The 24,783-nt window shown below is 41.4% G+C and overlaps 1 protein-coding gene across 1 annotated transcript in view; it reads left to right on the forward strand.

Annotated features, from left to right (window-relative positions):
- Positions 1–24,783, forward strand: part of ALPK1 (alpha kinase 1) — a 75,017-nt gene that overhangs the window by 18,951 nt on the left and 31,283 nt on the right. The window contains exons 2-4 of the mRNA XM_073340905.2: positions 9,294–9,429; positions 16,203–16,382; positions 21,546–21,700. Coding sequence (XP_073197006.2) covers positions 16,262–16,382; positions 21,546–21,700 — 276 coding nt within the window. The 5' untranslated portion in view covers positions 9,294–9,429; positions 16,203–16,261. The remainder of the gene's footprint in view (positions 1–9,293; positions 9,430–16,202; positions 16,383–21,545; positions 21,701–24,783) is intronic.

Consider the following 24,783-nt stretch of genomic DNA (forward strand, 5'->3'; position numbering starts at 1 on the left):
AGGCCAGAGTCCTGAATAGAGAGAGCTCGGAGGAAGAGCAGAGCTGGGCTGAGAGCTTCAGGGTGAGGCTGCCACTCCTAAAGGAGGAAGCGGTGAAAATGCCATGGTTGAGCAGTGGTGCCAGATCAGGCTGGTGAAAGCAGAAGGCAAGAAAGCAGTCAGAGGATCACCTACAAACTTCCCAGACCAGAGAGCCGTGGCCAGAAAGGGTGGAAGACTGAGAACAGCAAAGGGAGATGGCTTCCGGCTCTCTGAGCCGGAAAACTGAAGCCAGAAAGGGCTGAAGGCTGGGAATGATAGAGGAGTGAGCCCACTGATGTCTCCAGGCAAGAGCTGGGAAGGAAACGGAGCAGAGAATCTAGGGGGGCTGGGGTGAGGCATAGTGAGGAGGCATATAGGGGAGCTGGAGCACAGTGAGAGACACTGGAGCTGTACTTGGTGTGGATAGACTTTTGGGACTTGAAAGAGTGAATGTACCATTCAGATTGTGCTGGGGAAATCTGGATTATGGTTCTGGGACCTCTTGTAATAAATTAACCCCGGAAATGGCTATTTATTGCATGGAGTTACTGAGGACTCCAGAAGAAAGGGGAAATTGAGGCATGTGCGTCTGTCAGCCATGGCCTGCCTCGAGGGTAACTCAGGAAGGGGCCATCTTATCACATATAGTGGATAATGCAGGTAGGAGATCAGCCCCTTGGAAAAGGGGACTCTGTGCAAGGGAAATTGAGGCAGCGATGGGGGAAGGAATATCTTCATTCAGAGATATTTATGTGAGTTATCACCAACTTCAGGGACCTTCACTATTCATATGTGATTTGGACCATTTTTCTTTCAGAATGACAGACTGTGGACATTTTTGCATGTAGACCTCAATAATCTTTATACCACCTCAGACTACAGTCTTGTCTGATATCGTGAACTAAGCAAAATAGGACCTGGCCAGTACTTGGCTGGGAGATGCCCAAGAGAATCCCATTAAACTGTAGGAAGTGATATTGGTAATTCAGTAGAGTAGATGGTATTCTTTTCCCTGAGTGGGTACAGAATAAGTACAGAAAGTAAGGGGCTCTGGGCTACTGACGGTTTCATCTTTCAAATGAGATGAAAAATTGAAGACCTGACTATAACAGGGACCACTGGAGTCAGTGGACTATGACCCATCATGTGACAGGGTATTAACCTTTGTAACCCTGCTGACTAGTTGTGATCATTAAAGACCCTATGGCACTCTTTGCAAGAACCAGAGTATTAGTCCTGGTGTCCTGGTCAGATTGCAATTTAAGAAATGTGTTCTGTCTGTACCTTCAAATGAATATCGTATTCTTCTGTAGTTCCTGTTCTAAGGTGTCGTGCTGCTGTGTACAGATGCCATATTCCACCCCAAGGTGGCTGCATTTCAAAGGCATATGAAGTGATCATTGTGTATAGTTTGTCTAGAAGTGGGTTACTTTGAATATCATACTGGGGTCCTTATTAATGAAAGGTTCTGGGTAAATGTAAGATATTATTTTTGTCACTTAAAAAAACCCCCTGTTTGGCTACTCTGAAGCAAATTAATTGTGCGTAAAGATAAGTCTTTGGAGTATTTAAAGGCCTGAAGAAATGTCACTGGCTTCAGGAGGCTTTAGAACAGGCCCATAAATAGCATGGTTTTCTTTCTAATTTGATTGTATTGTGTCTTGCGATGCTCACATAAGGTACCTTGTGCACTGTATTGTGTAACAATGTATGTTCTAGTCCACTATGCAAATTTTAAAGGGGCTAGGTGATGTGCATTAGTCATCTACCTATGTGAGATGTATCTTGCCCTAGAGTTTAATTAATGGACATGTGTGGAATAGCCAGCAGAAGAGTGGCTGGTTGGTGTTGACCAGAAGTGTTTTACCTGGGGTGACTGCTAAGTGATGAAGCTTCCTGGGATGATGCAATATTGACAGTTTTACTCAGCAGCAGTCACTGATCATAAAGCTCTCTGGTGAATCAGTGAGGCACCTGCTGGACTCTTTTCTCTTGTTTTCAGCTGCCACCCTGAAAATAAGAGAAACAGATATGTGTGTGCGTTCACACACAGAAGGCTTGATTTAAAACCCACTGCAGTAAATGGGAGTCCTTCTACCAATTTCAATTGGCTCTGGATCAGGTCCACAGAAAGGGATATAGGAAAAGAAAGAAAAAGAATGTGGATGAAGAAAATGCATAGGAATGAAAAGGACGTAAAAAGGAGAAAGGGAAGTAGGGGGATGGAATAGAGAAAGGGAGAGAAGCATGGTTCAAAAAACATTTCCAGTTTACAATAGTATCCCATATCACTTTCAGATTATACTGGCCATTGCAATTTAGAAGGTGGCCATCAAAATTTGGTAAATTTTAGGTAGCCCACAGAAAACTGTGCTAAGACAATCTCACCCAGAAGGCTGGTTCTCAGTTCATCTCTGTAAATTGTGAATTGTTGTTCCAGCAGCCATGTCTTCTGAATAATTGCTTGCTGTTGAAGGACCAGGTCAACATTTTACTTTAATCTTGTATGCTACAATTATAGATTGGCAGTTAGAAGTAGTGACGGCAGCCTAGCATCTCATGTGCAGTGTGACCTTATTTGGGGGGAGGGAGGTTCTGCCCCTTTATAAAAAATTCTTCATGATGAAAACATTAGGATTTCACAACACAGAGAGCACTGGTTTATGGATTTGTGCAAAGTCTCACAAGGGAACACTGTTGAATAGGCTTCAAAGTGATTCAGCCATGGCATAACTGCGGCTGTGGCCACATGTAATATAGCCTGTAGCTCTTTAAAGAGGATTAGCCTTAGATCAGGGGAAGCATTCATCACTGGATTTCATGTAAAGTAGAATATGCTAATGAAATGGAAATGTCTACAGCAAACATTGCATAATATCGTAGACCCTCAAAATTGAGCTTAGTGTCTTGATATCTCCACTGGAAGTCCAATTTCTTCCTCTCATTATTACTGGGAGAAAAAGTAAAATTTGTGATGTTACAAAAACATCTCTTTTTAGTAAATAAGGTTCATTTTGTTACCTGATTAGCTCACCAAAGTTCAAACAACAGTAGCCAATATCTTAAGGTAACTTTATGAACAATAGTGACTCTTTTAATAAATGTACAGCATTGCCAATAGAAACCCTCCTCCTCTCCCCACCCCCCACTTTTTAATCTGTTTATTTTGATCATATACACATAAGCTTTGATCCTGAATTCTTTGTGTTTCTATACCTCCCATTGGTTTTACTAGCAGATTATGGTATGCAGGAAATTCAGGATCAGTTCTGCAGATGCAAAATAATTCTGTCATATAGATCTACTCTACTGCAGCCTTATAAGCCATTTCCTCCCTTCTGCCTATACATGAATCTCAGTGCCCAGTTTTACAAAGTGCTGTGGGTTTGAGTCCCTCTCTCTCATATTCCACTTTTATACCAATGTAACTCCACTGACATCATCTGAGTTGTTCTGGATTTAGCCGGTGTTACTGACAGTAAAATTGGGCGCTATGTTTCCATTATACGTCTCTCTGCAGAGCATTTTGTGAATAGTTGGTAAAAAGACCCCATAAAAATAAAGCCCAAGAGTTTCAAAAATTACTAGTGATTCTGGTTGTCCAACTGGAGATGCTTTAAAGAGATCTGATTCTTAGAAAGTGCTGAGCGCCTGCCCTCTGAAAATCAGGCCCTTTTGTGTTGTCTCAAGTTGGGCACCCAAAAATCACTAGTTGCTATTGAAATTCTTGGCCAAATTGTATTTTTTTAAAAAAAGGAATCCATTCCTATAGTAGAAAATAGTATATTAATATACTATTTTCAAATATGTTTAACATTTTAATCTGATTTAATGCATATTATTTTTTATTAATTTGTAAATTTCACGCTGTATATTTTATCATGATGGGAAGCAGGCGAAGAGATGTGAAGCCTTGGAACTCTTACACGTGCAGGTAGTCTGTATTTACATGAGTAATCCCCTTGAAATCAACTTTACTCACATGAGTAAGCATGGGTTCACGTGAGTTTGAGTTGATCAGGCCCACGGTTTTGTATATACAGCCAGTTTTTTTCATACATGTGCAACACATTTGGTCAAATATTTGGTATAAATATAGAGAGAGATGCATAATATACCCCTATGGGGTCATTTAGGTTTTGCACATTTACACATGAAGATGTGAAGTGCTCTATAGGCTTCATCTCAATTTGCTGGGAAATAAAAGTCCTAGGAAAGGCTTTGAGCAGAGGGTTCCTCTGGCTTGATTACCAAAGCGTGAGCTTTCATTAGTTACTAGCATTTCACTCCGCTCAGCTCAGTAGCTTAGGATTTTGTTTTTTGTTGGTTGGTTGTTTGGGGTGGGGGGTGTTTTATTTTTTATATTGCAGTTTTGAAGGGTTTGTCTCTGCAGACACGGAGGACTGGTGATACATATTCATGAAAGAGAAGTCTTTCCAGCCGCTGTTAACAGTGACAAAGACTTAGCTGTTTCACACAGCAAGCTGACTGGAATTGTGTGTGGGGGGCTGCATGACCAGATTAGTGCAAACAGCAAGCTTATTTCTCAAGTCGTTAGGCCTCGCCTTCCTAACAATTTCCCCAATTGTCATTTGTGACAAAGCTGTCATTAGGTGATGGCTTCTTTTGGCCATTTTCAGATAAAGATAATTTCCTTAACTTCCATTTTATTTGACAACAAGTAGTTTGGAACAGAAAGGAAGTGCTTCAGTAGTTTATGGATTAGGGGTTTGTCACTTCAAAGGCATCTTTGATCTAAAAATATGTGCTGTACCAAATTCATTGTCTTTTTGTTAAAGATCTTTTAAATTTATTGATCTGTCTCTCAGTTATTCCCTCTTTTGCATCCAATAATGGTGTGTGAAGTGGTAGTTTTGGGAGAGAGGGGGAGAGCCAGAATTAGCACTTTTAAAATCACTACAAGAGCAAAACAACAGGTGCTTTTGTACACCAAGTCCTGACACTATCACAATTCTGCATTTAGCCAAAGATCCCTTCTGCTGTTAGCACCCTGTGTTATGCTAGAGGTATCAGTTGGGGGTGGAGGAGGTAAAAAGTTGGGACTTTTGGACTGTTCTTAAGGGAAGTAATGGAAATATTTACACACTTATGTTTCATGAGGAACAGCTTACAGTACACATTTCACATCCACCATCCTATCAGCCAGTTTTATCAAGCAACAAGAACCAATGGCCTATGAATGTGGAGTGAATATAGAGCAGTGTACTGCACAGTCTGTTGAAAATAGACACCTGAGGCACAGAGGATAGTCCAACAGGAGCAGCAGAGCATTTCAAAAATGACTCAGGTTGGGTTTGCTTGCTTGTTTGTTTTAACATTTCTGGTTAATAAGTAAACAAAGTTTGAACAGTTTAGGAATCAGTTTCTGCCCCAGAATTCCCCTCTCCTTTACATCCCCTCGTACATAAAGTGGCCAATTGCTCTACATTTTTGGTTTACAGATCGAGGAGACAATTTTATGTTCTCCAGAATAATGCTGCTCATGCAAATATTCTTGCAGGCAGCCTTTTTTGGCTCCTATGGACAGTGCAAATGGCTGTGTGAAAGAAATGTGTACAAGTTGTGAAGTGTCTTTATACCACAGTGAAATTGTGCATATATGGCCAAATTCAGGAAAGAACTGCTATTGAGAAAAATACTTAAGTACATACTTAAAGTTAAGCATCTCCCATTTAATTCAGTGAAAGTTGTGGTTCTCAGTACTTCTGCGTCAGTCCCTTCTTCCCTTATGTATCTTGTTTTGTGGATATAGCTATGGGTGAATTAACTGAAAAGGGAATATTTACATGCAACTGCAAGAAGGACAAGTCTTCCATAGACATGGAGAATTGAGGGAGATTATTTTAAACCCCCACCTATCTTAAAAATGCTAACTCTCAAGGGAAATGTTTAATGAGGATACATTCTGGAGAGCAATGAAATCTAAATTTTTTACTGACAACTTTTTTTTTAAGACCTAAAACAAAGTGCAATGTGAAACTTCACCTGTTAGAAGTTTTCTTTCTTAGGTGCTTATTAGTGTGGTGATGTCTGGTTTTCTCAAATAGAATCATAGAACTGGAAGGGACCACGAGAGGTCATCTAGTCCAGTCCCTTGCACTCATCATCAGGATCAAAGTTTTATGTAAATGTCTATTGTTTTTAAATTTCATGGATGTTCCCCTAAAATTCAAAAGAATAATCTCTAATGCTTCATTCTGAATAGATCATTTCCCTTAAAGACTTTATTCCCTTAAAAGCTAAAACAGTTTTGAAATAAATCACTTGAGACTTTTTTTTGTTTTACTAATAAAGAACATTCTTGATGTTCTACTCAGTATCTGTACCACACTGAAAAAAATCTGAAGTTCTCTGAAGAACCATATGAAGGATCCTTAAATGTCCAGTGGATATATTTACAATCCATCCCCAAAGCACTGTTTTTCAATAATGGCCAAGGTAGGTAACAGGGATTCTGTCTCCAATCTTTATTACATTACTCACCTGAGCTCTTTTTCTCAGGAGCCCATATGGCTTACAAATAAAGTGAGGCCATGCTGAAAGTCCAGTTGTGAATTAGGGATGTTTGGATCCAGTTTCTGATTCACCCCACTACAGAGATAGGAAGCAGCCATCAAGTTTGGCTCCAGACCTGGATCTAAGCTTTCCCAAAGTATGGGTAAGTGGGGTTAGATGAAGTGTTTTGTTTTGGGCCTATCTCTGCTTATAAGACCAAATTCTGCTTTCCATTACACCAGAACAAATCTATCTCAGTAATGACATTACTCTGGGTTTACACTGGTTTAACTGGGGGGCAGAATTTGTTCTGTTTTAATAATATCTAACCTATCCACATTAGCTTTTTCTGTAATGCTTATCTCTGTAGAGCCTAATAACAATTCCCTCACTGCTGTGGGCTGTTCCTGATCCCATTTCTAAACACAAGCACTTCTGCTTCAGTTTTGACTAGGGGTGGCTGTACAGAGGGCGGCTTCCCCCCCCCCCCCCCCGCCTTCTCTCCTTTTGCCTGTTAATTGGCTGAGACCACCAGAATTTGGAGGACACAGATGTCACTGATAGTTTGCCTAGGGAGCACATTCATGCCCATCTGTTGCAGTCTAGAAGGCTGTTCGTATATCCACAAGGCCTTCATTTAATTCTTGTCAGAAAGTAATGTAAATCCAGTTTACCTCAGAGGTCACAGCCGAGATTTATGCCAATGAGCCCCCTGCAATTTACACACACTGTAGTTGTATAGGATGAAAAGAAAGCCTTTCATGTTTGTGCATATTAACAAGAAAGCTTGCCTTTGGAGAGGCTTTTTTGATTGAGGTTCTTCCTTATTTTAATACAGCCAATGCCAGTTGGTATACCCAGCTTTACAAAAAGAAAACATCTAATCTTTAAACCAGAGAAGTAAAAAAATAAAAAGCCCCTAGCAAATAGCTTTGCCATGTCTCTTTCATTATCTCTGACAAAGCAAAGCTTCCATGCACCAGAAAAAAATAATACTCTAGTGAAACACAAGTGATTGTCGGAATATTCAGAAACTGAATTTGCCTGCTGCTGGGGTGATAGTAATACTGATCAGCTGAAATGCTCGCTGGTGATATTTTTTAAAGTCTTTGGTTGCTAGTGTGTTGCTTTTTCCACATGTAGAAAAATTCTAGGACATGAGACCAAATCCTCAGCTGCTGTAAATCGGCATAGCTCCATTGAAATTAATGGAGCAACACCATTTACATGAACTAGGGATTTGGCCCCAAAGTGTTCTGTGACAAGTGCATAAATGCATAGAACTAGTAGTATACATTTTCTACTTCTTTTTTTTTTTGTTAAATTGACTTTTCAATAGGAACTGGAAGACTGACAGTGCATATAAATGTGACCCTGACTATTCGGATCTGAAAAGAAAAACAGACTGCTGTAGAAATAAAACCACAACATCTAGACTTCTAAATTTCACAGGTGTGGGGCCCAATCCTGCTCCTGATGGAAGTCCGTGGGAGTTTTGCTACCTACTTCTAAAGGGGACTGGATGAGGCTCTTTAGATTTAATGGATAAAAAATGCAGCACAGGTAAAGACAAAGATTCACAGTGCTCTGCGTAAGCATCTACCTCCAAGTGCGAAAGCACAACCTGTACGTGACTTTGAACGCTTTGCACCTGTATGAATTAGAAGGGAGAGAACAGTTAAAAGGTTGCATTCTACTAAATGGAATTTACATTTAACTTTAATGCAAATATATTAAAAATAACTATTTTCATATAAAAATAAAGGATCAGATTTTTTTTAAAGTTCTTCAAGCAGTTGAGAAAAAATATCACCAAATCATGAACATACAGGGAAGAAAGATGAGAATGTTTTGCTATAGTGAGATGTGTCAGGGTGTCTGAGACAGTCATAGAGGGCCTGATTTTTAGAGAAGTTGAGTACTATGATTTAACTGGATCTAGATGAACGTTGAGGGTGGGCCTTTCATGTATATCAGTTTTAGACTGATGCAGCCCCACTGACCTCATTGGAGTTACTCCTAGAATCAGGCCCTAAGTCTGCTTAGTGTAGAAAAGGCATCTCTTCCCACTCTCAGCAATGTGTCACAGCAGTGGATTTTGCTTTGGGGAAATGCTTTCTGATGTGATTGACATGAAGCTGAGTATCATGTACACTCTGGAATTTAAACTCAGCTTGAATTTTCCATCACTAAGGAAGGGCATGAGGGAGGAGAAGGAGGCACAGCTGACACAAAAATTAAAACAGTGTTTGATTTCTGAGTTTCAGTGTAGCACTTAAAATAATTAAAATGTTTATTTGAAAGTCAAAACAGTCCCAGTCATAAATAACTACCTCATTTCTCAATTGACTGTGCTGAGTCCGAACTGAAATGCCCCTGGGATGAGGTTTAGTTGCTCCCTGTTGGGATTAATCCATAAACACAGCCTCCACATGGAAATCATCAGGTCTTCGCTTCCCCTCCATTGGTCTCCCTGGAATTATAGCATGGCCTCAATAAGATCAAAATTAGGGTAATATATTTTCAGAGAAAAAAGGCTCAGAAACTCTAACTGGGATTTCAGGACCGTAGCACCGTGAACATTTTCTAAACATTGTTCACAGCTTCTCGAATTGTTATGATGTTTGCTCCATTTTTGGAGTGTCTGTGCTGATTGCTTTTCAAAAACGGCTTCAAAACTGATTGCAGCCTAGTTAGGCGAAGTCCCAACTTTCCTCCTACCCACAATATAACTTAAAATTCCTTTCTTTTGGCAGATGGTGTGCTGTTCTAGCTCAGGGGTTCTGAAACCTTTTCACCGTGCAGTCCACACCTTACTAAAGAGATCATCTCCTGCTGGTCCCCCCCAGCCTCCTACTCTCACTCCTATTGTGTGGCAACTACAGCATTTGTGTAAGTACTACTGGTAGGTATTTTCTGGTGTTTTTAATATAATAAAGGTTTTGTCCTCCTTGGGAAAAAAATTAATTACACTGTCTTCTTTTGCTCTTCAATTCATCTCCTTCTCCATATTCTTTATTCTCCTACCCACAGCTTTCCCTGGGGCCTGATTGTCTTCTCCTCTTGCATGTTTCCCTGCTGTCAGATCTTCCTTTCTTTGGCCGATGTTGTGCAACCCCTCAATTCCCTTCTCCTCTGCTGCTTGGCCACATTGCTTTTCTGCCTAGTCACTTTCTTCTCTGTTTTCTTGCCAGTGCTAGCCCGGCATTCTGATTCCCTTTCCTCCCTGCGTCTTGCTCCCCTGAAAATGCTGCTGAGCCACTTGGTAGCTTCTCCCCTGGGCATTCTCGTTTGAGGCTCTTAAATCTGTTCCCAGATGTTGCTCCTGCTCATAACTGACCTCTCCAGTCCACCTGATGGCTCCAGCCTCAGGGACTGGCTTCTGTTTCTCCTCCTCCTCAGTAGCGATGGAGGAGGCTATAGCACTGGCTCCTCCTTTTGGTGTTCAGCTGTTCCCAGGATCTTGGAGGAGGAGCCAGCACCTTTTGACCTGCCGGCTTTCTCTGCAATCTGCAGGCAGTCTGGGAACCATAGTTATCGAGCTGCTGGTCTAACGCTTGGGAACCTGATATAGGGACGGATACTGAAATATTGAAGCCAAAGGAAACTTTGCAACTGACTTCAAGGTGGTGCAGGACCGGGCCAGGAAAGAGGCCTAGGTTTATAAAAATTAATAAATGCAATTGAAAAGTTTTACACCAGTGAAATATACATTCATAATCCTATTAAAGTCTCTCAGTTGTTCCGCTCTGGTGCCCTAAATCTCCTTCCATCTGCTCATGATAACGTTTGGTCATATACTGGACTTTAGGGTGTTGTATACATAACATGCAAGCTAGGAGTCCCTTTTTATTGGAGGTGAAGAGGTATTTAGCACTCTAATACTATTGGTATTTATTTTATTTTTTATTAAGCTACGTAAGAAATGGCAAAAGAGAGCACCAGAATGAACACATGGCTGCTTTCACCCCGGGGGCCCTTCTGTCATTCACCAACACATGGAAGCTCATGATATACCAACAAATCATACAAATATTTCGTTATTGTACAGTATGTAGACTCACTTTGCGGTGGCATCCACCAAAGAAAATCGTGGTGGGTGGTGGGTTTATTCTTTCTTGCCTTTCTTTCTAGCTACTGTGCCACTCCTTCTTGCTGGCGTGGTATGACAGGCCCAGATTATTGGCTAACAGTCTATACTGACTATATTTTGCATGGGACAGAGGAGGAATAAAGGGGGAAAAAATCTACAAAGGCCAAGTCAGCAAAGACGGTACCAGGTCACTGTATCAATATCTCAGCGATAGTCCAACGTGGCATGGGAGAATGGTTTGTTGTAGGATGGTCAGCCCAAACTGGGTAGAATCTAAAATGCCAGTGTTTTCATCCTTGTTCCCAATGGCCTGCAGGAACATAAAACATACTTACTCGGAGAGATGTGGGTTTGCAGGCTGATAGTTTACCAGATAAAAAATATCCTGATGCTATAGTTAGCATTGTTGCAGAGCAGCAAGTGGGAAATGTGAAGAAAAATGGATTGGTTTTCATAATCCTGGGAACAGACTACCTGTTGCCCACTAACAACTGAAGAGTGAGCCAAATTGTTTCCCAATAAAAGTTTTAGGACTTATAGATCAAAATCTACACTGTGGTGCTCAATAACTCAAAGAAAACTTATTCTTCCTGACTATACTCTGCAGTTACTATCGAGATATAGATCTTTTATGGGAAACTATTTCTGAAGTGACTAAATATGGAGTTTGATTTTTTTTTTAACCCATCATTCACCTTGGGAGCAACTTGGAAGTGGACAGCCTGGAAGAGGTGATTGAATTCCAAGGGGAAAAAGTGTTTTCTTGTATATTTGGGGTAGGATTTTGTGGTAACTAGACAAAAATATCCTCAAAACTACTGAAAATCACAGAGTGAGCTGGGGAAACCTATATACACGTTTCTCAAGTCTTACTTAAAGAATAATGGGCCAGATTCCCAAGTCCAGCTGCAATGTATGCAACACAAGTCGGACCATGTTTGCAAAGCTCCCTTTGATTTCCCTGTTCCTTGAACACTGTGTTTAAGGCCAGCTCCCTGTTCTTTCTTGCTCTAGTGCATTTTTAGCAGAATTTTTTTTTTCTGTGAGCATTTATCTGAAGTTGGGATGATGTGGCCCAAAACATTTCTTCTTCAACCAGCTGCTAATGCACGCTATTTCCAAGTCGGTGGGGTCTCTCTCTCTCTCTCTCACTACAGAATATATGTATAAGGAAAAGAGAGAGAGACTGTGTGTAAACTAATACATGTATGTATGGTAATAAAGTGCTCCCCAGAAAAGCAAGTTTTGTTTTTTTTAAAGAAATCTATTTACATGCAGGAATGGAACTAGGGCCATATGGCAGGGATGATTTGTCTTAACCGGAGATGTACTCATGGGACTGTCACATGCACCCCTTCATAGACAGGATTGTTTAGTCAGATAAATCAATTGGATGTCAGTGTCCCTAATGGTAAATGTAGCTCTGGTGTTTTATAGTAGCTTGAGTTGAGAGCTTTTTTTTTTTTTTCTTTGATTGACAGGTAGCCTGTAACTAGATCAATTTCTTTAGCCCTAATGGGACAAGGCGGAGAGTGCTTTGGTACTATAAGGATGTACTTTTCCAGCAATGCTACCAGGTTTAGCAAACTGAAGTTCTCACTACTTATCCCTGTACAAAAGATGCTTAGGAAAAGGAATCTCTGTGAAGCGAAGTTGTGATGAGCCTTTTCCAGTGATCTTGACAAATCAGTTTGGCCTACAATTTCACTTGTTATTTAGATTTGAAATTTTTTTTGGAGCGGGGGGAAGAAGAGAGGGTAGGTTTTAACCTCAGGATAATTGTTGTTTGTTTTTAAGTTATTAATAGCTAAATTAGGGTTTAAACATGACTAGCTGACATGATGCTGAACACGGTTTGTGCCTTATCTATGCTGGATATACTGTTGTGGTCAGTATCCTATAAGTTAATTGGAGTCTTCACTATAATGTTTTGTAGTGAAGACCAGGCCTCCAAGCTAGATTGTGTCATTTAGGTGTAGCCTTGTGTTGTGGGGTGATGCAGACCCTAGAGGGACCACAGTCTTAGGGAGCGTTATAGCTCCCTCTTTCATTGTCCCCAAAGAGCATCCAGCAGTCCCTCTGCCTGGGGAGCTAAAGAGACCACATAACCAGAAAGTAGTTCCTTGCCATTTCCCTATCTTCTGCTGGCAGTGGAGCTCTGCTGACTGTTCTGCATGCTTGGAAGAATGCAGAGAACTGGCTCAGGCCTATTTCGATTCCTACCATCACTGATGAACACTAGGGAGAAGACAGCACTGGTGGAGTGGGGCAATCTTCTATAGGCATGCTGTGAAAAACCCATCCCTGTTCAGGGGCAGCCACCAAATTTGTGAGCATCCCATCCTCCACTGACTCACTTTCAAGCATTAACTGTTACAACGAATGTACTGAAGTCATAATTCCTTCCAGTGGGTTCATGTGAAGTGAACAAAACTCCTGTTAACATAAAGAAGACTAGTGACAGGAGACTGTTCCAGAGGTATAGGATTTAAAACTGAGAATTTGCCACCTGTTTCTGTCCTGAACTGTAACTGCAAAAAGAACATGCTTCATAAATCAGTGAAACCCTGAGTAATGTAGGAGTGATTTAAAAGCATGTGCTTGTTCTTTGCAGCATTTAAGTGCTTTCACCACGAGACCATCCTTTCTCTTCCTGTAATCCCTTGCCTCATTCATTACTCATCTTCCAGCTTCTGCAACAAATGCAGATAAAAGGTTGCACAAGTAACTTTATTCTGGCATTTCCTGACTTTTGAGTGCTCAACTTTGCAACCTTAATAATGTTTAATTGTTTATTACACACATAGTTTATTGTGTGTAATTTCCAAATGGAAAAAAAAAACCCAGAAATTCCATCAGGTGGTATGATATTGGCACCCACACGGGTCATTGGCAGAACTGGAACCTTTAGAGCCACCACACTGACCTCGGCTAGAGGTAGCAGGTTGTCATCCTGTATGTGGACCAGCATTGGCGCAGAATGAGAGAGTTTGCCAGGGTTTCAGAGATATTTGCTGACCGCTGAGGAGTGGGGAGACTCGGAGATCTTGGGTTCCATTCCAGGCTCTGTAGGGCAGTGTTCTGCAGTAGGCACAGACTTTTCTGCTGTGCCCCCCTCCCCCAAAATGTGATCATTTCTGCCCCATCGTTTCCAATGTGGCCCTGCCCTAATCCTGTCTCTTCCTCACCCCTTGCTCCTTGTCCCAATTCCATTCTCCTCACCTAGCCAGTCCCAGTCTCCACTCCTCAGGGTTTTGATACCAGTCCCAGTCTACTTGCCCAGAAAGTCCTAGATCTATCACTGTAGCCTATAGGTATAGGTATGTGCTAGGGGAAGCCTGGGTATAATGCAATGAGCCTACAAAGCCTCAAGGTCTGTAAAACAGTAGCATAGCCGAATTAATTAAGGTATAAGGCCCCAAAATCCTTGGCATAACGCATTATGAAAGTTGTACCCCAGCCTGTATGCTTTGAGAGGGAGAGACGTAGCTCTTGGGAGATACTAGGATGATGACCACTCGTGATGGTGAGGAAGAAGATAACTAACACTTAAGATTGTTTTGCAAGATATGGGGATAAGTATATGGATGCTCCATGCATTTTATCTTATTTCTGCCTGGTTTGGTGGGTTGGAGTGTTTGTGAATTTGCTAATTGTATTAATAAAACTGTTATAAACCAGAGTGTGCATGTTACATTAGGATGTACATGGTTGTAACAGTAGTTCTGATAATACTGGGCCTAATCTTGATACAAGAACCTACCAAACTTCAGAGTGCTAATTAGGGAAACTAAATTAGTAATATAATCAACATACAATTAATAGATCAGGCAACATCGCTTTGGACTTCCCATCCCTGTCTCTACCCTTCTCTTTATCCAGCCATTCCCAGTCACCCCATCTTTTTAACCCAGTCTCACTGACCAGCAAGTCCCAGTACCTTTCCTTCTAGCTCATCCAATCTGTCTGTCTCCCCCAAGTCTGGCCTCCGGTTGCCCCTTCCCCATGTTTTCCAGTCTCAATTTTCCTTCCCTGGCTTCTTGTCCAATCTCAGTGTTTGCCCCCCAACTCTTTGTCCCAGTTACTACCCAGGTTCCTTATGCCAATCTATCCCTCTCTCCCCTTGCAGGTCCAGCTCTTGTCCCCTCTGCATTGAATCAAGCAGCTTTGTCCTCCAAACTGCCTGGGCCTAACAGCGGGGTCATTGACAGGCTTTCTGTTCTCAGTTTCAGGACCCTGACCTGAACCTGGACTCAGCCCAGCCTGCAGCAGCTCTGAGATGCAATGCAGGGAAAGCCCTGATCAGTCCTGAGTTGGAGCATGCCTGGTGCAACTGGAATCTTTGGGGAATTTCAGTGCTAAAATCAAGTGTCTTCTGAGCAGGCGTCAACTTCAGTTTTTCAGAGGCTTATAACTTGGCCAAAGTTTGGAATATTTTCACAGGGTCATCAGAAGACTCATCCCTGACACAAAGGCCACCCCATGCCAAACTTCAAGTCCCTGCTCCAAAATGGGGGGACACTAGAAGTTCTCAAAGTGAAGGTCACCAAAATTTAACAGGGGCAAAACAATGTATCTTTCTCTAATACGATTCTTGGAAATGGCCAAACCATTTCAGCTGAAATTTTTCTAAAAACTCCAGTCTGAAGCAGACTCCCAACATGGAAAATTTCAGCCAAAATGGTTTACGTTCGACAAAGTTATAAGCAACTGAAAACAGGACCTTATAATGGGAAATGTCAGGCAATCCTAATAATAGGCAGTGCTACAAGCCCCACCCAAAATATAAAAAACAGTCCTCTTCCCCCTCTATGTTCTAAGGTGGCTGTTGTAGCTGAATTCCATAGTTTTCTGTAATTTCAGGCTAGATTTTTTGTGTATAGTTTGTCTACGTCACACTGTGTTGAGAGCCATTGAATCAAACACTAGTATCTCTAGATATAGATTCTGAAATCTTGAATGCTGGGACAGATTCCTTTCAAGATATTATTTAGAGAGAATATTGTATTGGGGGATTATCAGCGTGTGTTGTTGATTAGGGAAGTTTGGTGGGTGGATGCATAGGAGAGAGCTGCATACTACGATGCCCATGAGTAAAAATTATACAGCCTAACTATTCCCTACAGGCTCCACTAAGCATATGCCATGTCACCCAGCAAGTGTTTGAAAATTCACTGTAATTCTGTGTTTAAAAGGTCTACAATTCAGTTCAAACTAAAAGCACTTGACTGCGTGAGTCTCCTAAGTGAAAAGGGATTCAGTACACCCTGGCTAGTCACTTCACTGCTTGTGATTTTACGGCTCCATTGAAAAGCAAGCCCTTTCTCTCTGCTCTCTGGTACCTCTGAGATGTTTGCCTTGCACAGTTTGTCACAGAGACCCTGCAGTTATTTCACACACTCCTCTAATAAAGTCTTCCGGGGCTGTCATGTATTTCCCCTATTATCTCTCCCTGCTTGAGTCTCGCAGATAATTGATGATGCTTTAGTTAATCATCTTCCCTCTCTTTTGTTCACCAGGTACCTCAGCCTTGAAGGGATCCTTTTCATTTAGAATTTGTGTCTTCTCCTAGGTAATTGATCACTGCTCACCCAGGGACGCCCGATTCGCAGCAGAGTGGGAGCAGGCATCATGAATAATCAAAAAGTAGTGGCTACGCTGCTTCAGGAGTGCAAGCAAGCGCTGGATGTGCTCTCACCCAAGCTGTCTGATGCATCGGAGGAAGACAAGAGAGAATACCAGCAGTGCAAAGGTGAGGTCCCAACGAGAGGCCCCAGGAACAAACCAGCACATTGTTGTGAACTTCCTTGCCACAGTGACACATCCCCATCCCTGTCCTATTTTTCTTCTCTCAGAAGATCAGTGTCAGGAGCTGACTGGATTTCTAGGGCATGAATGGGATGTGGGCTACAGGCAGGCAGGGAAAGAAGCCCACTTTGTTGCAGTGAATTGCTGTCAGTTCCAATTTTAGGCTTCAGTAAACATGAGCCTATAAGGAGCAGTTTAGTTTGGGAAGAACAATGCCCAAAAGTTTGCTGATGCACATAAATTTCAATTATTAAAAAAAAGATGCAACTTCTGAATGCTGGCACTTATTTACTTTCCTGTCACGAGGAATTTGTGTGTTGCTTATATATTTAACAGTTTTTCCTCATAAAAAAAATCTCACCATTTGAATCTCTTTCTTGTAAAACATTCAACACCTTTACAAGTGGTGTTCCAAGAAAAAACACTTGCAATATCCATATTGAAAGAATAACCTCTGCCATTTAATATTTGGAATAAATACATGCAAAATGAGTGCTAGGATGGAAGAGTTTTACATTGCCTGTCCTATGGAGAAGCTAGCATTTATTTCAGCATTGTGTGATGCTTGGTGTTTTGAATTATTTCAATTCCAGTGAAATTTAAATTTGCATTAGACACGAAAACCTGCAGAATGTTACGGTTAGTTCTATTCTCTTGTAATAAGCTTTCCAAGGGACTACCCAACCTTATACCATCGTAGCTTTTATTTTGCACTTGAGGAAATCTTTTGAGTTTTCATTACTGAATTTGTTTTCTGAGTGTCTTTCTTTCTGTCACCAGCTGGAGAGTATGCCTCTTCTGTTTTGCCACACAGAAAAATTATTCATGCAATGAATACGAAGGAAAATATTAATAGTTGAATCTGAGATTTTTTTAAAAGCACCAAAACCCTTTTTTTTTTAAATCGGAGAGTGCACGTGCCTCTCGCCAACTAGTTCACTTGTCTGTAGTTGGTATTATATACATTCAGTGCATTCTCCCCACTTTGCATGAGTGAGTCAATCATAATATTATTTAGTCCATTCTTGACCCATTTTGTATTCTAGTCTGCTTGGAACAGATTTTCAAACCCATGCTCTTACTGGGAGGTCAGCTGGCTATCAAGCACCTCAGTTAGTTTCTGAGCATGGTTGTGTTTGAGGGTAGTGGATAGGTTTCTGTTATAGATACGGGAAGATTTTTCTTTTTCTACAAAGGGTACTTTGTTTTCTCATCACAAATTCCTTTAAGCTTTATCACTCTTTAGAATGGACTGTTGAACTCCTAATCAGGTAACGCTTTCTTCTCCATCCTTCTCTTCTTCTTTTCTCCTATTAAATGCCACAAAGCATGAGAAATAATCAGTTTAGTTCCAGATAAGGTAAATCAGTGCCCTTATAGTTACTAAATTAGACATGGCCCTTCAGGTAAACTGCTTCAGGAAGTGAGTGATCAGAGACTGAAGTGAGGCTCAGGCTTTTCTTAGGAACGGCTGCCATGGGCTGGCTAAAAGAAGAAAATCCACTTGCAATGGGGCAGTGATAATAATATTAATACCTAATCATAATTGCTGTCTCTGTGTGTATTCCACTGGAGGGCACAGACTGCAGGTTGGCTGGATGATCTCAGACTGCAGATCCCCTTTCCTATGGCAGGTGGCTTTTAAACAGCAGTAACAATCAGATTGTGATATAACTGATTCATCAAGCCCACATGTGCTTCCAACAGAATGGCATTAGTACAGGGTCACTTATGGCAGCAGTTTGAGCCAAGGGGATTCTCTGAACACAAACGCTGAGGGTTTTTCTTCTCTCCCCTACCACAGACGTTGCCTTTGTCAAACTGGTTTTCGGACCAAACACAGGAACTGAAAACCAAATGCACACACAAATGGGGAAAAAAAGAATCCTCACCATACCTTATTTAAGGTTTTTTGTTTTGTTTATAAATCCTTCAAATCAGCTTCAGTGTAGTTTCATCTCCTTCTTCAGCCCTCCTAATTAGCAGTGAATTTACATTGCTTACAGAGATAACACAGCCAGGCCATAAAATCGGTGGTGCTTGGATTTTGGCTGAAGAGTACAATATTATTTATAGTTGCCACTGCAATATTTTATGGTTCCATAGATGATGTTACAATGCACAACACAATACAATAATTGTATTTATTGCAGTCACATCCAGAGGCTCCAGTAAGGTTTGGTGCCCCATTCTACTAGGCACATTACAAATGCTTAAGAAGACCTGCTCCCAAAGACAATCGAAGACTCATTGACTTTCAATGAGACTTAGGTTCGTAAGGCCCAAATTCTCAAAGGTACTTGGGCACCTTACTCCCATTGAAAACTCCCACTGATTTCAGTGGGAGTAAGGCACCTAAGTACCTTTAAGGATCTTGGCCTAATTGCTCAAGTCACTTTAGAAAATGAGACTAAAGTTCCCAAGTGACTTAGGTGCTTTTGAAAATTTTATCCTAAATTCTTTTTTAACTAACACAGAATCAAGGACATTTGGTTAAGATAATAGGAAAGGATGAGGCCATATTCTATCCTTTGTTTTTTATTGTATCCAAATGGGAACAGAGTCCACCTGCAGGATTGGGGCCTAATTAAAATAAAATGTTTAATGCAAACAAACAATAGCAGGTTAAGGGTAACAGTAATACAGTTATGCTCTCAGAGAGCCTGCCTATGAGTGTCCCAAACCACATTATTTACTAGTTTTGTAATGCCTGGTGCTGTTACTGTCCTCTATATGTCGGTATTATTTAATTCAGTGTGCTTTTTTTTTTATTGGGGAGGGGGAAGATGAGGAAGAAGAAAGGGAGAGATTGGCAGCATTCGGAAGTTGCAAGCAGTGGGGTGCAGCAAGTCAATATCAGCAACTGTTAAATCCATTAACTACAAATGTCTGAGTCAAAGAAGTCACTCTGGCAGAAAAGTTGACTCTGGCATCTCTGCAGATATTGCTTGCCTGCCTGCCTGTCCTCTTCCTTCTTCTGCTGCAGTTGCGGCTCTGGGCTGAAGGGGAAGCTGGGAGATGAAAAGCTCCTCTGCTGGAGGTGTCAGCCACATGGGACAGCCCAGTAGCGTATCCGAATGGCACCTTTTGGGACTCAGTGTCTCCAAGCAGGCTCCACCATGCTCCACTGGGGAGGCGGCCAGGGGAAACTTCCTCTTCGTTTAATAAGGCTACTGTACATAAAAAGGCAGGATCTTAGTTCTGTCTTCTTTGTGGTCAGCCAAGCTTCCCTCAGTCCTATTTATGTGTCACCACAGTTGTTGTCATAGAGTTGCTGTTGGCACTGGGAAGAGGTGAGCATGCTACATAGCTGTAATCCCCTCTGTCCATTCCATTGAACCAGATTTCCATGCCTTTACTCTCCGCCATACTGTACAGCCGTGGGAATAATACAGTCAATGCCCAGACAGTGCTTCAGAACACTGGGGAATCCTGGCTGCTTGTGGGGTGGTAGCAACATATAACTGCAGTGCAATGTCACTTGAGTGAGATAATATGTGCAAGAATTTGGGCATAATTTTAAAGGCAACTTTTGAAAATTTGGCCCTGAATGTCAGGGCTTCCATCATTTTCCAAGGAAAACTATTCTACAGCCCAATACATCTCACTATCAGTAAATTGACTTTAATAAGGATAAGAAATGTAGGTTTTAATTTATTATCTCTAAGATATGATTTTGTAGAAATGTAGAAGTACATTTAGCTCATTATGTCATTAAGCAATGATGATCTCAGAACAGGATTTTTCCTGGGGATCAATGACCAGCTAGAGCTAGATACATAGCTGATGATTGCCATTAATCCCGACTGGTCAATAATCCCTGGTTAATCCACTTTTATTAGCACTGGGAGTCATCAAGTTCTGGTAGTTAGCATAGAGGTCTGAGAGTCATGAGACCGGGATTCATGCCTAGTCTATTCTATTCCTAACTCTGCCACTGACTCACTGTGTGACCTTTGGCAAATCATTGAGGGGCTGAGCGTGCAACATTCCACTTGAAGTCAATGGTAGTGTTGGGTGCTCTTCACCTCAGAAAATCAGGCCTTTAACCTCACTGTGTCTCAGTTTTCCCATCTGTACAATACCCATTTTAAATAGGACTTAGAGATCCTCAGATGTAAGGCACTGCCAATGTGGAATTCAAAAGTGTAAAATTGGCATAATTCTGCTTCCATTGAAGTCAGTGGTCCATTGGCTCCAGCAGGAGCAGGGTTAATCTATGCACAACACTTCTGAAAATTCTACTGTATGTGTTATGGAGTATTATTACTTCTAACATAAACTGAAAATGAAGCATAACAGTACAGGCACATGTTGCCAGATCCTCAGCTAGTGTAAATCAGTGTAGCTCCATGGACTACAAAGGAACTACCCGACTGCATAGAAGATTTGGTCCATGGATTTTCTGTATGGATGATGCAGTTTCAGCTGGTAAATACAGGGCATTTGTAGAGAATTAATTCCCTGTGCCATACATCAGCCATTCAAATGGACTGAATAATTTCTTCTTTGTTTTCCTACATAACTGAGTTTTATTACTCCTTTCATGGTGGTACTGGGAGTGTGTGTGCACGCGCAGGGGGGTGATCCATAATTATTTCTACTACTGCAGGTTGAATAATTCATTACCAATGACCTTTGTGGCAAATGTGGACACTGAAGAATTATTTAACAAACTCTCCCAGCCTTCTAATTATCTTAGTCCTTTTTAGTCATTAGCAGATTTCTAATACAGTCTTTAGCGAAGGGGATAGGTTTACCATGCTGTTGGATTAATTCACTCAGCCAAAAACCCTGTTCTCACTTTGGGGAAAATGTTTCCTACGTTTCTTTCTCTAGTTCTTCACGCATAGACGGCCACCAAAGTGTTTTACTTCCTGCTAAAAACCTTTTTAATGGCTGGCAGCCCCAATTTACCTGCAGGGCATAGCAGAGCAACTGATGAGACGCACCCCTCTCATTATTACTCTTGTGACAAAAACCAACAGCTTGTAGTGACTGAGAAGAGGTGCAGGCAAGGGAATGCTTTTTGCAGGTTAAATGCTACATCATAACACTAGAGGCTGAATCGTCTGCAATTTCCTTAACTGCACTTTGACCTTTTCAGCTTCGCTCCCTGATGATCTAAGGACCCTTATTGAAGAGGCAAAGGAAATGAAGTGGCCCTTCGTGCCAGAGAAGTGGCAATACAAACAAGCCATAGGCCCAGAAGACAAAACAAACCTGCAAGATATGATCAGTGCAAGGCTGCATGAATTACTGGTATGAAGTTCAACACACCTGTTCCTTTAAAATCTACAAATGCAATTCTTGAATGTATAGTGCCCTAGTCCACTATATTTACTGTTACACAGATGACACCATTCCTCACTGTAATTTAGCAGACAATGATTTTGTTGATGAACTGATCAGCGGAAGCAGCTACCAGAAAAGGGCCAATCACATACAGACTAGGTATGGGACTCCATCACTTCCCTCGCTGAATTCCCCAGATGAGACGGGGTTCCGACTAGTTTGAACAGCTTAGAATCATTCCCGTTGTGATTTTAATGTATCCGTATTCTGGAGACAGTGGCTTTGTTTCATCACTCTCCATGGAGTACCTAATCTACAGATAGGGTAGACATAACGAAAGGTGGAAGGATAAAGGATAGTATTGCTGTTCAGAAACTGGGAGCCCAGTCCTGCACCCATTGAAATTAATAGTTCTTCCATTGATACCAGTGTGAGTAAAATCAGGCCCTACTGTTATATTTCTGTGCTGTGGGCTAGCTGGGACTCAGACTTGAACTTGAGATCTAAGATGATGTTCACTCCTATTCCCAGCTGGCAACCCAATGAGAGCCTTTATGTTGAATGTTAAGAGACTCTCTTGCTATGCCTGGTAGTGGGGGAAAATGGCCTAACTCAGAGCACAACACATAGTGGAGTAATGAGTCCCAGTGGACAATGCAGGAGGTGGGCATCAGAGGGTATGTATATGCTGTAATTAAAAATCCATGGCTGGCCTGTGCCAGCTGACTCAGGCTCGTGGGGCTCTAGCTAAGGAGCTGATTAATTGCAGCATAGATGTTCGGAGCCCGGGCTCTAGGACCCTCCGACGTGGGAGGGACCCAGAGCTTGGACTATAGCCCGAGCCTGAACATCTATACTGCAGTTAAACAGCCCTTTCACCCAGGCCCCGCCAGTGAAAGTCAGCTGGCATGGACAAGCCGTAGGTGTCTAATTGCAGTGTAGACATACCCAAAAAGGCTCCAGGCAGGATATAATGGGTGGAAGCAGTGACATCTCCACGTGTACAATATTTTGCTACTGTATAATGGTACAGGAAAGAAAGTATCTCAAATATTAAAGGAAAAATGTTTGCAGAACCTAAAAGGACTTTGATAGTATTCCCCGTGGCAGGACTAATTATATAAATGGGCAGGAGTATGCCTACATGGAATGATTTGTTCATTAATACAAAACAAAAACATAAAAATAACTTTACTTCATTTATGCTGTTTTACTAATCTTTGTACTTGATGCATTTGGGTCAGGGATGGCCTTTGTTCTGTTTTTGCCTTGCACAATGGGGTCCTGATCCAGGACTGGGGCTCCTAGTTGCTATGGTAATACAAATAAATAAATAATAATAATAATAGATTAGTCACTTTCACTTTATTAGCCCCTTTAACGTTCCAGTGATCTTGCACTACTGTGATGCTGTTGTGTTCAGGTTTCCAGCAACAGAGGAGAATGTTCAAATCCTCCCAGAAAACTTTGCATTGACATTTAAAATAAAATCCTGAAATACATATTTATATAATATTTTGTAAAACCTGATTTTAAAAAAATACAGAACTCTTTTAGTTCAATGATAGCACAGAGTAAGGAATCCTCTCATGAGTGAGGTCATGTGGGATTGGGCCCTCGGTTTTGGAACGAAACTCCACAACAGAAACCTGCAAAAATGTGTTTCTGCGTCATGCAAGAAACCCCTTTGATTTAAATGGGGTTTTTCACAAGCGTAAGGGTTACTCACCCAAGAAAGGGTTTGTAGGATTGAGCCCTAAACAATATTTGGTGCATAAAGACCCAAGCCTGGAAGGTGATGAGTTCAAGCTAAACAAACCGGATAAAAAAACCCACTTTTTCTCAGCCTTTTCCAGTTATAGAAATATTAAGTGTTGCTTGTTTGTTTATTTTAAAGTCAAGTGTGATATTTAGGTTCCTGGTGCCTGTTTAAAAACAGAGTTAAAACTGAAGATGAGGTGATGCCAGTTTTCCTCTCCCTTACTGTGAGGTACATCAGGACTAGTGAGCAGAATTACACTGGTGCAAGTGAAAGGGGAGTCAGGCCCAAGAGACCTGGGGAGAAATCCTGGCTGCTCTGACATGAATGGCAAAACTCTTAATGACTTCACTAAGGCAGGGATTCCATTCTTGATCTTGTATACTTCACTGGGAGCCAGGCCTGAGTAAAGCCGACAAGTTTTGGATCCAGGAACTTCAGTCATATTTTTTATACATCAGCGCAAGTCGCTTTAAAAAAAGAAAATTGGAAGCTTGAGTTGAACACCTTACATGTTACTAATAAGTGGGGAGGGTTTGCTTTCGTACGCTCCACTGATAAGGAGGATTTTATTGTAATTCTGAATTTATTTTGGTATTTTCTTTTTTTCTGTTGGTGTGTGTGGCCCTAGACAGAAATTTATGGCAGAGGCCAACCTCCTTTACAGTCCTCACAAAGCTTTCTAACTTTGGAGCATTTGTCTGCTCTCTCCCAGGACAAACACCTGCAGTAAACTCCCCAAGAAAGCTGGATAGATAGGAGATTAATGTGGCTGTAATAGCGGAGCAGTGTTTTCAGCATTATGCCCGCTCCCCAGGTAGATGGGTCTTTTCCGAGATGATACCAATTATTTATTGCTGAAACATCTGTTGATAACTGCAGCTGCCCTTGTTAAACAAAGCATATCATGGGGTCACAGACTATAGGGACCTAAAATCCTACCGCATGCTAGTTTTAAACCATTCACCAATACCCCCTGAAATCAATGGGTTACCGTCTTCTTCAATGTTTCATCATGCCATTGAAAATACTTTGTAAACACTGTGCTGCCCTTCCCCGTGTGCTTTGAAGTATTATTTCATCTTCATCGGTAATTTATATTCCAGTACTATTGTACTGTGGGGAAAAAAGGGAAAACCTTTTTTGTTTTCCATTTAATTGTAGATCGACTGACATTTTGACCTGTATTATTAGTATTAGTCAGGAAAAGGGATTTTTTCTCTCCTTCTCATCCCCCCCCCCTTTTTTTTTTCTTAATTTTAAATAAAATTTCAAGGCAGAGCAAGAGCTC

This window comes from Lepidochelys kempii, chromosome 4, assembly GCF_965140285.1.
Source record: "Lepidochelys kempii isolate rLepKem1 chromosome 4, rLepKem1.hap1, whole genome shotgun sequence".
Lineage (NCBI taxonomy): Eukaryota > Metazoa > Chordata > Testudines > Cheloniidae > Lepidochelys > Lepidochelys kempii.